Genomic DNA, 14,329 nt, shown 5'->3' with positions numbered 1-14,329 from the left:
GGCAGGTTGAGGTGGGAAACATCTATGGGGGCACCAGAAGGTTAATCTTATGAGGGGTGTGAGGTCACGGATTGCCCACCAGCCCAGCAGCTCATTGGTAGCATCACATTGGAGGTGTGGTGTTGTCTGAGCAGGTCAAAATTCTGTAGACTTGGAAAAATAATAGTATAAATTCTCGGGACCTCCCAACGGTTTAATCCACGCAAATCTGGTTAGCGAGCCGTCTCTGGGAGGATGACTTCCCACGCCCCAGCTGGCCCCACGGACAGTCAGGGGTGGGCCAGTCATCTGATTCATCGTGGAGAAGGCATGGGCACGTGCATCTGTGATTTCCAAGGCCCACTATGGAGAATCCAAAGGTGTTTTCTGTCCCTGTGTTCTTTGAATGCAGATTTCTTTTTCCAGAAGTGTCAGCACAAATTTGAGTTGCTGTTTGGTCTGGTGACCTCGTACACAGTAATTTGAGTTGAAAGAGTAAAAATTGCTGGTCATAGGGAAGTCATATTTCAGTAAGCAGTAGGCAGCAGGAAACCCAAACACTCAAGGGTGTAGATGGGCAGGACCTGCCCCAAGAAAAGGCCGAGGGGTCCCCAGTGGGTCTGTCTGCTGCCACGTGACTTCCTGTAGACCGAGGACCACAGAAAGGTAGACGTCATAACCACCAGGAAGATCATGCTGAGCCCATTCTAACCTCAGGATTCTCATGTATTACTTGAATCCATTTTAACAGGTAGCAAAAATCCAAATTTGTATGGTTGACCAAAATGAACCAATTTTGCAGGATGAAATTTTGAGACCTGGACTCAGTAAAATAATTTTAATCTCCTCTGAGTGTCAGTTTCTCATAGTGGTTTTATACTGAGACTTGCCAAGTTCCTCCATGGCCCAAGTGGTCAAATCTGGTTTTGAAAAATAGAGAATGAACCTAATTCATGGAGGACAGTGTGGGTGGGGACCTGAGCACCTCTACCGAGAGTGTTCAGGAGGCACACCTCGCCTTCTCCGGATCTTGACTGAAGACCGAGTTCCTCCTTTTACTTCTCCTTAGAGGGCGGAGTGAGTTAATGTTTGGGAAAGCCACCTGGGCTCTGCCCTTGGTCGTGATATCTTGTTGAGCCAGACTCACTTTTTCCCCAGAACCTAGAGCTGGAGTGAGGAGCAGGGAAGAGGGTCTCCAGCTGTTTCGGAAAGAAAACGAGAGCCAGACGCACGGCAAATGGATGCCGACACGCTGGGATGCTCGGAAATAGCCCGCATCCCGGCCTGCCCTCGACCCTGTCTGATTCCTGGAGGGCTGTTTTGCTTCGCCCCCTTCCCGGGAAGGCCTGTGTATGTCTAAGGCATTGCATTCGTTTGGGGCCAAGGGACTCTGCAGAACACAGAAAGCTGGATGCCTAAAGGTTGATGTCACTCCTTGCTGGGCTGTACATTGTCACTGCTGTGTTGAGGGACCTCTGGAAATGGATTCTGCTCTGTCTGCAATCAAGCCAGCCTGTGATGTTCAAGGGACTGGAATAAAGTGGCTTCTAAACTGAAGGAGATACAGAGTGGTTGACTGTTCATATCCTTGGTTAGGGCGGGGGAGGGGTGCCGAGGGTGCGGTCCCACAGGTGGACTTACAGATCCCATCATACGGCATGGACCCTAAATCGGTTGACTTTGTGTCACTCTAGCTTGGCAGTCAAGCCAGTCAAGCATGTTGAGTGTTTAGTATTGTTTAGGACACAGGTTTCCATGCCCCACCGAATCTGTGCCTGTGTGAGGGTCCAGGTGCCAGTTCTGGCCTCCTCCTGGGTATGGTTTCTGCCCTTGAGAGACACAAGGAACCAGGGTTTGTGAAAGGGGGGATGGGAGAGGCTGCTGAGCCCCAAGCCCCATCCAAAAGCATCCTTGGTCTACACTTGGGCTTCCTTGGTCCACTCATGGCCTTCACTTTCTCACCTCCTCTCCTTGCTCACAGCTGGAGATGCAAAGTCTAGTTCTAACATTAGGTGCAATGGAAGGAGAAACAGGCAACCTCCTCTTCAATGGAAATTAGTATCCTCTCCCCTCTCTGCACCTCTCAGTGTGGAGGGGAGTCAGGAGAAAAGATGACACGGTACGGAGCCCACACCCTCAAAACCGTTTCGGATCAACTGTGTGTTGGTTTTTGTGTTGGTATCATTGGCCGTGTCCAGCACAGGCCGATAATGTGGGAAATGAAGCAGGGCTGAGTGTCGGCTGTAGCAGGGCCTCAGGGCCAACTAGGCCTCACGGAGAGGCTGAGCCGGCCTGCAGCAGAGTCCTTTCCCGCTTTACCCTGTTTCTCTTTATGAACCAGCGATGGCCCTGACACCCGTGAGTACTGAGCATGGATAGCAGCGTGTCATTCGTGGCAGTGATGGTGAGAAGGTGGCTGGGAGCCTCCAGCTATTAGGAACCCGCAGTCCCACACTTATTGTGGGCCAACCTGGCAATTTCCAGCAATTTCCAAGCCTGAGGCTCCTATTCCCAGGGCACTGTCCCAGTACCCCGAGGTGCTGCCTCGGGGCAGGTGCGGAGGCCAGCTGCACCCTGAGAAGGGCCTGCTTAGGCCAGGGGGACTGGATTCAGACTCCCTACTTAGACGGGGAGCGTGGTTCACGGCAGAGTCCCCGGGGCCCATTTCTGACCCCACGATCTCTCCAGAAGCCTCAGCAAGCACTTCTCTGAAGCGCCTCTTCTCTGCCCCTGGTCCAGGCACAGAGGCTGCTGCGGACGCGCTGGGTGCGGCTGGAGAAGGCGCCCTCAAGGCACGTTTCCCGCGAGGACTGGAAAGCGAACGGGGAGCGGGGGTGGGCGGTGGGAGAGCAGAGAAGCGCCGCTTGTGTGGCACCGAGGCTCCCGGGAGACAGGAGGCCCTGAGTGGGGGCCGGCGGAGCGGGTGGCCCGGCGGGTGGGCGTCCGCTGAGGAAACACAAACAAATCCGGGGACAGCGAGCGGAGGCGATGCATCGCACCGGCAGGTGCTGGCGAGCCCGTGGGTTCCAGGAGACCGAGGTCCCAGCCACGTGGTTCTGGCCTCTCCGCAGAGGTCGGTGCAGGTAAACTAAGGAACCAGAAAGCTCTGTGCTAACGCGAGGGGCGCGAGGGGGCGAGGGGGCCGAGGGGACCGGGGGGAGGTCTGAGCGAGTGGACAGAGGAACTGGTCAACAGTGACCACCCTGGTGGCCGGTCAGTCACCCCGAAGGCCACTTGCTTTCTTCAGCCCTCTTCTCACTTCACCTCGGGGTGGGACACCAGAAGGCAACCAGAGGGGACGCTGGCTGTGTTGAAGCCCAGGACCCAATGGTGCCCCAGGGGAGCCTAGAATCTTCCCAGCTCACGGAGAGGTTGCTTTCCAATAGAAAACCCAACACCCACCTCACGAAAAGGACTCGACACTGTCATTTACTCTTACTTTATGAATATTTATTTTTTCTTCTTAAAAATGTACAAAAAATAAAATAACTGTATTTATAGTTTATAGATTCCCCCTCTCCCATTTACAAAACTATTAAGTTACATTTGCCTTTTAAAAAAACAAAACAAAAAAAACCATGAGAGCAAACTGTCCATCTATCAATCTCCCTTGCTTGTCTTGAAGAAAGGGTTGTTCATAGAATTTGGCACAATCCCTCTGTTTTTGTTACATTTCATGATTTTAAATAAGGAAAATAAATGTTCAATTCATTTCATGCTTCCTAAGTTTGTGGCATGGGACATGCCTTAGTCACTTAGGATCCAACTCCAAGATGACATCTGATTGCATTTTCCTGTTGGTCCCAATTTCCAAACACCCGTCAAGTCTAAGCAATTTGGGTATGTATTTAACAACACTTGTTCCACGTGCCCCTCATTTTACATGGATTTTTTAAAAAAGCTTATTTATTTGAGTGAGATTAACTTAAGGGACAACAGAGGAAGAAGAGGCCAATTTTCCTATTTTTCTGGAGTGTTTTTGCTTGGGAAATGTTCTCGTCAGAGCTCTGCTAACTTCCATAGGAGCGCTCAGCACAGCTAAGCCATGGGCACTGAGGACGCAGAGGGGGCGTGCTAAGCATGAGGGCAGATCAGACGGGAGGTGGCACTCTGCACAGCCTTTGGTGGCACTGACCTCATATTCTTTGTTCTGGTGGTGGTCACCACAGCGATTGCTCAGGGACCTGGGACAAATGCAAAAGCATTTCTGATTCATTCTCTGCCTAGGGCAGGATCAGCAAACATTTTCTCCACTGAGTCTAGAGAGAAGGGTAGGTAACCTGTGTCAGATTGCCAATTTTTAAAAATCTTTCCCCTAACCTGGAGTCCTGTGCCCCACTCCAACAGTACTTGCCATTCCGTCTGCCAACCATGTCTGAAACCACCCCTAAGGCAAGGAGCATGGGAAGTGCATAGTACATCAGGTGTTTCCAACACTGAATGTGTCCATCTTAGAGCAGAGCCCCATCAGGACCCAGGACGGTCCCCCAGCTGCAGTCCAGGGCATGGCAGTCACAGAGTGGAGGGAGAAGGGACAGACAGGAGCAGGGTTGGATCCAGGACGCAAACCTTTGGCACCACAGGGAGGGGTAAGTTGTCCAGAAGACACACAGAAAGGTGCCCCCCTTACCACCACCCAGAGGTCTTCCTAAGCATGGCACCTGCCCTCCATTGCATTCAAATCCTCTGCAGCCTCAACAAGAAACAGCTGGGCTGGAGGCAGCCCTTCTATCCTGCTATGGGCCCCAGAGGCAGGTGGGACGGGAGGGCAGGTGCCCTCGGAGAGCCCCCAGGTAAGACGTCAAAGTGCTTTACGAACAAATGTGGGCCCTTACATAAGACCTGCCCTAGATCTAGGACCCTGGGTGGGGGATGTGTCTGGCTACCAAAAAGTTGGTGCTTCCACCCATGAGGGTGAATGCAAACCCCTGGACCTCCTACCTGTTCCCTCAAAGAGAACAGCGGCCCAGGACGGTTCACGATTTTGTGATTGTTAAGGGAAGTGTGTTTCCTCTTCATCTCGCAGGACCCGTAGCAGGAGGTGGAGTTCTCTGGAAGCTGGTTTCAGAAGAGCCAGGGGTCTTGGGGCACTGTCCCTTCCTCCATCCCTCCCTCCAAATCCAGCAGCCAGAAGCACGGGCCCCGGAGGCCATCCTGGCCTGTCCATTCAGACATGAGCTGTTGGCCCCGCTCTCAGAACTTCAGTCGGTCTTTTAAAGGGGCCACTTGAGATGAAGGACATGTTTGTAAACTGCGAGGCTCTGCACAGTGACCAGGATCCTCATGATAGCCAAGGAGCTCTGCAATGGGCCCCAGTGACAGGGCCCTGGTGGCAACCCCCTGCAGTCTCTCCAGAGAGCTCAGGCAGAGCCAACACCAAGCTGGAGGAGCTGGGGCCTCAGACAATATGACCTTTCCCACAAGACTCAAGCAAAGCACATCACCATCGCCGTGAGACAAAGGTGGTGGGCTCCAGGGCAGACTGTGCCCATGGAGAGAATGAGGCTCCCTCTGCGGACAGGATTGAGTTCCTGGCCGTGCCCCACAAGCATGTGTCTGGACACCCACCATAGTCACTTACACCCTGCAGGCCACTTATCTAGCCCAGTATGTCTCCTGAACAGCAAAGAGGCAGAAACCTCTTCTAGAAAGCAGAGTCTCCAGGCACTTGCCTCCCCTAGGCCAGTGGCAGTAAACATGCCCACATACCACAGGCAAAATATATTATTGCATATTATAAACACTATGTACACAGTCCAGCATGCCTTCTGTGTCATTTACTAATTACACGGTAGCTGAATGTCTTCTTGCACACAGCCTGATGGCCACTTACTGGGGACCTCTGGAGGTGTCTAGCAAGATGACCTTCCCCAGATCAACCTGAAGGGTTGACCAATAAGGGGGCGTCCACCTCTTATCCCACCTCTGACTACTGCACCCAGAAGCAGCTCATTTTGTCCAGCCACTCAGGAGAAGTGGAGAGGTAAGACAGGCGGGACCAGACCTTCTCAGGCTCTTGGAGATGAATGAATTGGCCGTGTTGCCCTTGAGGGCTCTGGATGGCGTCATCTGGAGCCAGCAGTGACCTGCAGAGTCCTGGCGGGCCTGGCCCTGGGCTCCGGAAAAAGGTGGGCAATAAATAAAGGTCTGACAGGCACAAGGCCCCTTCCCGAGGGGCTCGGGCCTCAGCTCCAGAGCAGGAGCTGGTGGACGGGCCAGACACAGACAGGAGTAGGGCTTTCCGCCTTGCCCCGCTCCCCAGCAGTCGTGTAACAGCAGTTGTGAGATGGGTGAGGTGGGTGTGCGGGCCTGGGGCCGGGCCTCCTCTCCCAGGGAGGAACACACGGAGGGCTCCTGCGAGGGCAAGCCGAGACCGGGGCTCAGATCTCCATGAGTGTGATCTTGAAGCCTTCCACCATGCTCTCCATGTTGAGGATGAAGGTGTCCTCGTTCGAGTAGTGTTCAATGATGTTGTCGTCCATGTTCACCAGGATGCTGCCGGGGAGGAGAAGGGGGAACAAAGAGGCCATGAACAGTCAATGTCCTCGGGACGAGTGGCAGGAGAGGAGACAAGGCAGGGAAAGAAGGCCCTCACTATATTGTCTTTCCCCAGAAACCAGTTTGAGGAAAGCAAAGCCTTGATTTCTCAGAACTAACCTCATAATTCCTTATTAAACAGGACTTCAGAGATCACTGAACTCAACCATCTTGCTATATAGATGGGTAAACTGAGGCCCAGAGGAGTGAACAGAGCCTGAACTCACAGACTTAGCTATTGACATGTTGATAGAGTTAGAACCTAAACAGTCAGGTGCCCTATTTTCATTAAACCACACAGCCTCTTGAAAATGCATTTTAAAAAGTATTCTGTACTTAGAAGGGAGAGGAAAAGAAACCAGAACGGTGGCTACCCTTCGCCGAGCACGTCATATGCTCCAGGGTCGCAGACACCTTGCAGGTAGGTGTGACCAGTGCCGTTTTGCAAATGAGCAAACTGAGCTCAGTGAGGTGAAGTCATTTCCCCAAGTTCATTCCGCTAGTTCATGGCTGGCTTGGGTTTTAGAACTCGTTTTGCCTCGCTCTGAAGCTCATCCTTTACCGCATGTGACCTACTCCTTGGCTAACTATCCCCGGTGGATTTAGTTTTAAGAAAGTCAACAATTTTCAGGGTCTGTGCATGACTTAGCAGCTCTGGAGCCAACCACGTCCATCGGAGTCGAGCAGATCTCATCCTGAGAATGAAAACCTATCATTTACAGCTCTGTGTCATCGGACAAGATGTTTAGACGTTCAGAGCTTTAGTTTATTCTTCTGCTTTAAAGGCCTGTTGTTAGGATGAAACTATTTAGCCCAGGGCCTGACGCCGGGCTCAATGAAAGTGAAATGTTATCATCACTGGCCTGGACTTTGGCACTGAGGGTTCTGTGCAGCAGCAAGATCTCGAGACACCACTCATCTCACAATCATGGAATAAACCCGGACTATGGCACTGACCTCGGAAAATCTGTAAAATGCGGTTTAGTGAGCTTTCCAACAAGGGCTCAAGTGCAAAGAGTTTCCTTCTTGACTATCTTGCCAAGAGACCCCATGACTGAGAAAAGCCTGAGCTACCCAAATAATCAATTTCCTTTATGAGAGGGGCCTAGAGAAAAGTTTACAGACCCATTTTCTGCTTTTTATAGGAAAATAGCCCCAGAGGCTGCCTTAATAAAGACCCTCTGACACTAGACTCAGCTCCTGCAGCCTCAGAGGAAGCCCCAGGGGCCACAGACCTGGGTTCAAATCTGTGTTCCACCGACTGAACATGAGACCTTGGGCAAGATGCTTAACTTCCATGTGGCTCACTTTCCTCATCAGTAGAGTAGGGATAAGAATCTCCCTGGTAGGGTGGTGAGAACAACAGAGCAATGCATAGAAAGCACATGGCAGGGGACCCAGAAGCTACTGAACACCCATAAATGAGAGCTGTCATTCTTAACACTGAGAACAGGCAGGTCCACAGATCATTTAGCTCATTTTATTAATAATTACCTTGGAAAAATGAATCCTTTGTTCCTACTGTGCAGCCCAGAAGCCAACCCCAAGAGCAGCACAGATTCCCTAAACGACACCCTCTACAGAGGGTGACACTTATAGACTCCTCTACCACACCCACTAACCCTGTCACTGGAATACGGCATCTCAGCTGACAATGCACAACCCTCCCTTCCTCTCTCATTAAAGGTCCTCAAACAAGAGAGAGGCATCGTCTTTTTTTTTTTTTTTTAAGGCACTATGTTGACTTTTCTGGTCTGAGAGTTAATTTAAGTTCAGTTTCTTTCTTACCCTTTTTTGCTTTTCTTGTAAAGCTTTGCTATCTTCTCCACAGGCAGCCCGTATTTCTCAGATATCTGTAATAGCAACAACAAAGAGGCAGGTGAGCACAGACGGGGAGTCCAAGCAGTCGCAAGAGAGAAAGTTCTGGCTTCGCTCTCGTGGAGATTGTACTGAGAGCCAGTGACCTTCAGTCATGAGTCAAACTCTCAAAATGCCTCATTTCTAAGGCTCTCTCTCCCTCTGGATAAACCTTAAATCATTCAACAACAGATTCAGCCACATGGGAATTTAATCTATGATGGTGTCATTCAGATCAGTCAGAAGAAGATGGACACTTATCCTAATGTGGATTAAATAGGTGCCCATATAAAAAAAAAATTAACAAATTAAGCTGGATCCTTTCTCCACTCCTAGACAAAATAAATCAGATCAAAGGTTTACATGTGGAGGTTGAAACCGTACAAGAAGAAACCCATGAGTCAATTCTTTGTATAGATATCATCTTCAAAGAAGGGAGATCTTTCCAAGCAGGACTGATACCTGACGAAAAAGATCAAAGGTTGATAAAACAATATAGAATTAAAAGTACCAGTACAGCAAAAACCACCACAAAAAGCTGAGGCCTAAGAATCCACCGGGAAACATTTTGGCAGCACAAATGACAGACATGGAACTAATTTCCTTAAGTTGGAAAGAATCCCTGAAAATCAAAACAAAAACAAAAGACACTTGACAACTGAAGGGGAAAAGAAAAAACACAACAAGAAGTAATTCGTAGAAAAAAGACGACAGGACGATAGGCATGTGAAGAAACGCACCACCTCACACACAATTTAAACGGTCAGCCGGCCGGTGTGGCTCAGAGGTTGAGCGCCGACCCGCGAACAGAGGCCCCAGCTGGATCCCCGGGCAGGGCAGGGCCCGGGCCGCGGGCTCGGTCCCCAGCCGGGCCGTGCAGGAGGCGGCCGACTGATGTGGTCTCTCTCATGGATGCTTCTCTCTCCCTCTCCCTCTCCCTTCCTCTCTCTAATATCAGACCAACAAAAACTAAAACAATGGTAATACCATGTCAGCCGGAGTATGAGGAACAGCAGGCCTCATGCTCCACAGGTGGGAGAGCAACAAGCTCAGTCATTGTGGAGGAAGATCTGGCGTAAGCTGCTGAAATTGGAACCGCAGCCCGGCCGGCGTGGCTCAGCGGTTCAGCGTCGACCTAGGATCCAGGCGATCGGGGTTTGATTCCCGGTCAGGGCACAGGCCCGGGTTGCGGGCTCGATCCCCAGTCGGGGGCGTGCAGGAAGCAGCCGGTCAATGACTCTCTCATCACTGATGGTTCTCTCCCTCTCTCTCTCCTTTCCTCTCTCTGAAATCAATAAAGATATATTAAAAAAAAAAAAAGAACGGCATGTATCCTTTGACCCACATATTCCACATCTAGTCGCCCGGCCTACAGAAACACTCAGATGAACACAAAGCTCTCACCCCCGAGGGAGTGGGGCTAGAGATACTGATGGAAATAGTCATTGAAATTTTATTTTCAAATCATAGGGAAATAAGGAAGAAAAGGGGTTGAAACAATTTAGGAAAAGTAAGGCATAACTTTTAAAAAAAGATTAAAAACCAACTCACTCCAACTGTAAAACTAAAGAGATGGTAAGAGGAAACCTCGAAATGAAATAAATAATAAACATGGAAGATGGAAGGAATAAAATCAATGAAACAAACTGCATTTTTCCACGGAAAGCCAGAGGGGGTAAGAAAGGAAAGGAAAAGATAAAGGAAGGGTGAGAGGGTGAGAAGAGAGGAACCAGTTATGTGCCGTTTAGAGAAACACCAGGCACAATACAGTGGATAAAAGGATGGCTGGTGGGTGATCCCCGAGCACGAGCCAAGGAAAGGCCGGGCCGTGAGGTTACCATGAGACAAGGTGAAGTTATGAGGTGAGAACGGACGTGGCGGAGGAATGAACAAAAGCACTATGCGCGTCAACGGGAGAGTGACCGCAGAGCTTCAGCAAAATTATTACAGATGCAGGGACAACTTGAAACCAGTTAGTGGGAGGCTATAATATAGCTCTTTTAGAACTGGACAAACCTAATAGACAAGTAAGTAAAAACAGCTGAAGAGTAAACCAGTATACTAGATTTTATGAACACACACACACACACACACACCCCATCTAAAGAGAATCTATCATGTATTGGGCCACAGAGACAAGCCAAAGTAGACCATAATTCAATAAAATTAGAAATACAAAATTGTACGTTGCCAGAAATGCACAATCACTTGGAAGTACTCCCACAGAACCCTGGCTGTACAGCAGCTCAGCATTCATTCCTCAAAATCTCAAATTCCTTTAGGCAGATGCTATGTTTAATGTCTGTCTAAATAAACTCTAATACTAGCAAGTTTCTCTTAATGCTGTCTCCAAATCTGGTGAGATACTCTGAATAACGTAGGGCCGACGTAGCTTTGGTCACTCCTCCCCAAAGCTAGAATTTCTACTGCCTATCTCTCTTCCTCCCAAGGCTGGCAGCCACTCTATCCGTCAGGTCCCCGGTTGTGTCTATACCTGCACATAGAAATCAAAACAGAAACGCCCGTGTGAGTTGGTTCTACAGCCAGAGGGCTCTGAGTGAAGCCTTGCTGAAGGGACACAGGAAAGGCCAGCCAGGCGTGGCATCTCTCGGGACCACTCCCTGTGCTTCTGCACCTGCTCAGTTGACACACATGGTGCACAGAGGAAATGCTGGAGGAGCACCTTGCTTCGGCATCATTTCTGGAGCAGCCATTTCCTCAGCCTGGCTGGTCAAAGCCAGGGCTTCTTAACCTGGGTCTATAGATGCCCAAAGAGTACATACATGAACTTGCATGAGGAGAACATACGTCTTTATTTTTACTAACCTCAAACTGGACTGGAGCATTTCCTGCAGTGTAACCTTGGTTTTACAGGAGACTTCTTTGATTAAGGCCAACTCAGTAATATTATCTCAAAGGAGAGTACAATGTCTGTTGAGTATGAAAACAAGCCAAATCTAGATAACACAACGACTCCATCCTATTTGGTCACCTGACTTCCAGACTTCAGGAAATCTGTAGGCGGTGGAGCACTGTCACCACCTACAAACTGTTCAACGGATCTGCCTGGCATGGCACTTTCTGACTCAGGCCTCAGTTCCATCTGAGGGAAGGGAGGCAATACCATCAATATCATTCTGTTCTGTCTCCACGACAAATCAACATTTCTCTTTTTTATTTTTTTAAAGGGGAAAAAAATACACACTTAAAGTATCCCAAACCAAGGACAGGGAATTTGGAGTTTAACAGGAGAAATAAGAGATGGTTCTCCATTGGAAAGCAACCCAAACTGTCCTGCTGCAGAAGCAGCCGCATCGTCAACGTCACTGCCATCGCCTCGGCCACTATCTACTGAGTGCTTGTGTTGACTCACTAATGATTCAATGACTGCATTTTACAGATGGGGAAGTCGAGGCACAACCAACCTTTCAATAACTAGTTCAGGAAGGGACTAAAACAATGTGAATATAGATATGAAGCAAGCGTTCCTATTTCAAAAACAATTGCAAGGCGCGCGAGCACACACGCACACGCACAGGCACACTTGTACACTGGGGCTGTGAGGGCTGCTATTCCTGGAAGGCTATGAGTACCTTCCTCAGCAGAGAAAACAGTTGGTCTTCCCACACCATCGATGAAAGATTAAGGACGTAGCCTAGACCCAGGCCAAGTCGCAAACCCGCAGGAGTGGGGCTGTGCACATGAAATGGCCAACAGGGCCACTGCCCTGCTCACAATTACTTTTACAGGAACTTTGGCCCCCGAAGAGTATAATGCGGGAGGTTATTCCCATTCTGAGTGAACGTGCACATAGGGCCTTAGGGCAGAATCAGACTCTAACGCGAGTTCCCAGCCAGGGTGCACACAGGCAGTGGCTCCCAAACTTCAGTGGGCTTCAGTGTCAACCAGGGCGCCGGTTACCAACGCTGACACCTGGGCCAGGTCCCAGAGAGCAGGATTCTGAAGGTCAGGTGTGGGGCTCTGGGATGGCACCACTGGGAAGTATCCTAGGAGATCTGAGGGGAACCTCCCATTTAGAGAAGCAGTAGCCTCGGCCCACAGTACCTGCTGGTTCCACAATGAGCGCAGGATTGTGTTTTTATGGGAAATCATTTTCAGCCAGTGGAAGGGCTCAAAGTGATAGTTCAAGGTCAAGTAGAATAACCTTTGATTTAACAGATTTCCTTAAAAGTTAAGGATTTTTTAAAATGTAGCCTTTAGTTGTTAAAAATATTAACCAACCTCCTCACCCCCCTGCAAGATGATAGGTCACTTTCAGTAATATGATCTTAAAGGCCAGGTTGGGGTTATGAAATTTGTCCAAAGGACTGCAGACAGGTCAGAATATTTTAAAGACCTTTCTAGCTCATAAGTTTACCTCTGGCGATTTTAGGGTCATTTTTAAAATCCTGGTTCATTTGAAGAGATATAGATCATATTTTTGTTGTGTCCATTTCTATTTTGTTTTTCCTTGAGGCACAGCAGATTCAGTAACAATTAACTCCATCCCACTGCAGAATCCTGTCAAAAAGACTATCAAGCCCTCCATCAGTGATTCTTAGAGGGTGGTCCCCAGTCAGAAATGCCTAGGGACCTGTTAGCAATGCCATCCACAGGGGGCAGTGTGAAATCTGCATTGGCGATACTCCTCTGCATTAAAAAAAAATTCAGATGAACAGTGAAGATTTTTTTTTTTACACATCATACAATTTGCCATTTTTACCATTTTAAAGTGTACAATTCAGTGGCATTAGTACATTCACAATGTTGTGCAACCACCAGGACTCTCTAGATCCAGAACATTCCATCACCCCACAAGGAAACCCATTAAGTCACTTCTTATTACCCCTTCACCCAGCTCCTGACCACCACCAATCTGCTTTCTGTATCTATGGGTTTGCCTATTATTGATATTTCCTATAAATTGAATCATATACTATGTGACCTTTATGGTCTGGCTAGCAATTCCACTCCTTGATATATACCCCAAAAAACTAAAACAGGTGCTCAAAGAAATACCTGCACACGAATGTTCAAAGCAGTGCTATGCACAAGAGTCCAAATGTCTATCAACTGATGAATGAAAAACCAAAATGTAGTCTATTCACATGATGGAATATTATTCAACCATGAAAAAGGAATGAAGTACTGATTATACTATAACACGGATGAACCTCAAAACGTGCTGAAATGTGGCTGAAGTAAACCAGCCACAAAGGACCATGAATTTTATGATTCCACGGATAGGCTCCATCCTACACATTATAACATTCCTCCCTATAGCCCAAAATGCTGTTTCCAATGCAGCCCTTTCTCGGACCAACAAATGATTTTGGACTGTCCCTTGGCAGTCCTGTTGTCTCCAGCACTATTAAAAAAAACCCTGAATCATCTAGAGCGGTTGCACAGGGGAAAAAGGTGAGAGGGAGCTAGAAGTCATACTCAAAGCAGAGTCAGATTAAAGTCACCTGCAGATCAGTAACATATGGATAAAATATAAAATAACTTTTCCTGAGCCCAGGTAGGGTAATGCTAGACTTAGTTGGGCTGAGAAGGGAGGAAGGAACTTAGAATCTTACTTCAGAATTCTGTAATATGTTCTTTCCTTAACCAAGAGGTCATATTTTTATTTTGGATTACACTATCACAGCTAGCAAGACACTTTCTCATTGCTTCTGTTCCGTGCATGTTTGGAAGTTAAACATATCTAATTTGGTTTGATGCAAAGAGACAAATGGAAGCTCACAGTTTCAAAAAAAGAGAGAAACTCAGTTTAACCTTCCTCTATGGCGTCTTCCCCTGATTAGCCTTCCACCGACAGGGAACTGGCATTTCTTCAAACTTTCCCTCTCCTTAGGATGCTAATAAGCCCTGACAGGATGGAAATCAGAGTCTCCATAAATCTCCACCTTTTCTTCTTTGGAAAGCTCATTCCGGAGCCATGTCAAAGGCCGCA

At 48.6% G+C, this 14,329-nt stretch overlaps 1 protein-coding gene across 1 annotated transcript in view; it reads right to left on the bottom strand.

Moving 5' to 3' along the window:
- Positions 1–3,430: 3,430 nt before the first annotated feature.
- The window catches only part of GRHL2 (grainyhead like transcription factor 2), a 100,274-nt gene continuing 89,375 nt past the window's right edge, over positions 3,431–14,329 (bottom strand). Inside the window, exons 15-16 of the mRNA XM_016198500.2 lie at positions 8,305–8,369; positions 3,431–6,474 (exon numbers count right to left, since the gene is read on the bottom strand). Of these exons, the coding sequence (XP_016053986.2) occupies positions 6,360–6,474; positions 8,305–8,369 (180 nt within the window). The 3' untranslated portion in view covers positions 3,431–6,359. The remainder of the gene's footprint in view (positions 6,475–8,304; positions 8,370–14,329) is intronic.

This window comes from Miniopterus natalensis, chromosome 16 (assembly GCF_054644295.1).
Source record: "Miniopterus natalensis isolate mMinNat1 chromosome 16, mMinNat1.hap1, whole genome shotgun sequence".
NCBI classification, from domain to species: domain Eukaryota; kingdom Metazoa; phylum Chordata; class Mammalia; order Chiroptera; family Miniopteridae; genus Miniopterus; species Miniopterus natalensis.
Note: the sequence above shows the minus strand (reverse complement) of the source record. Positions and strands in the feature narration are given on the sequence as shown.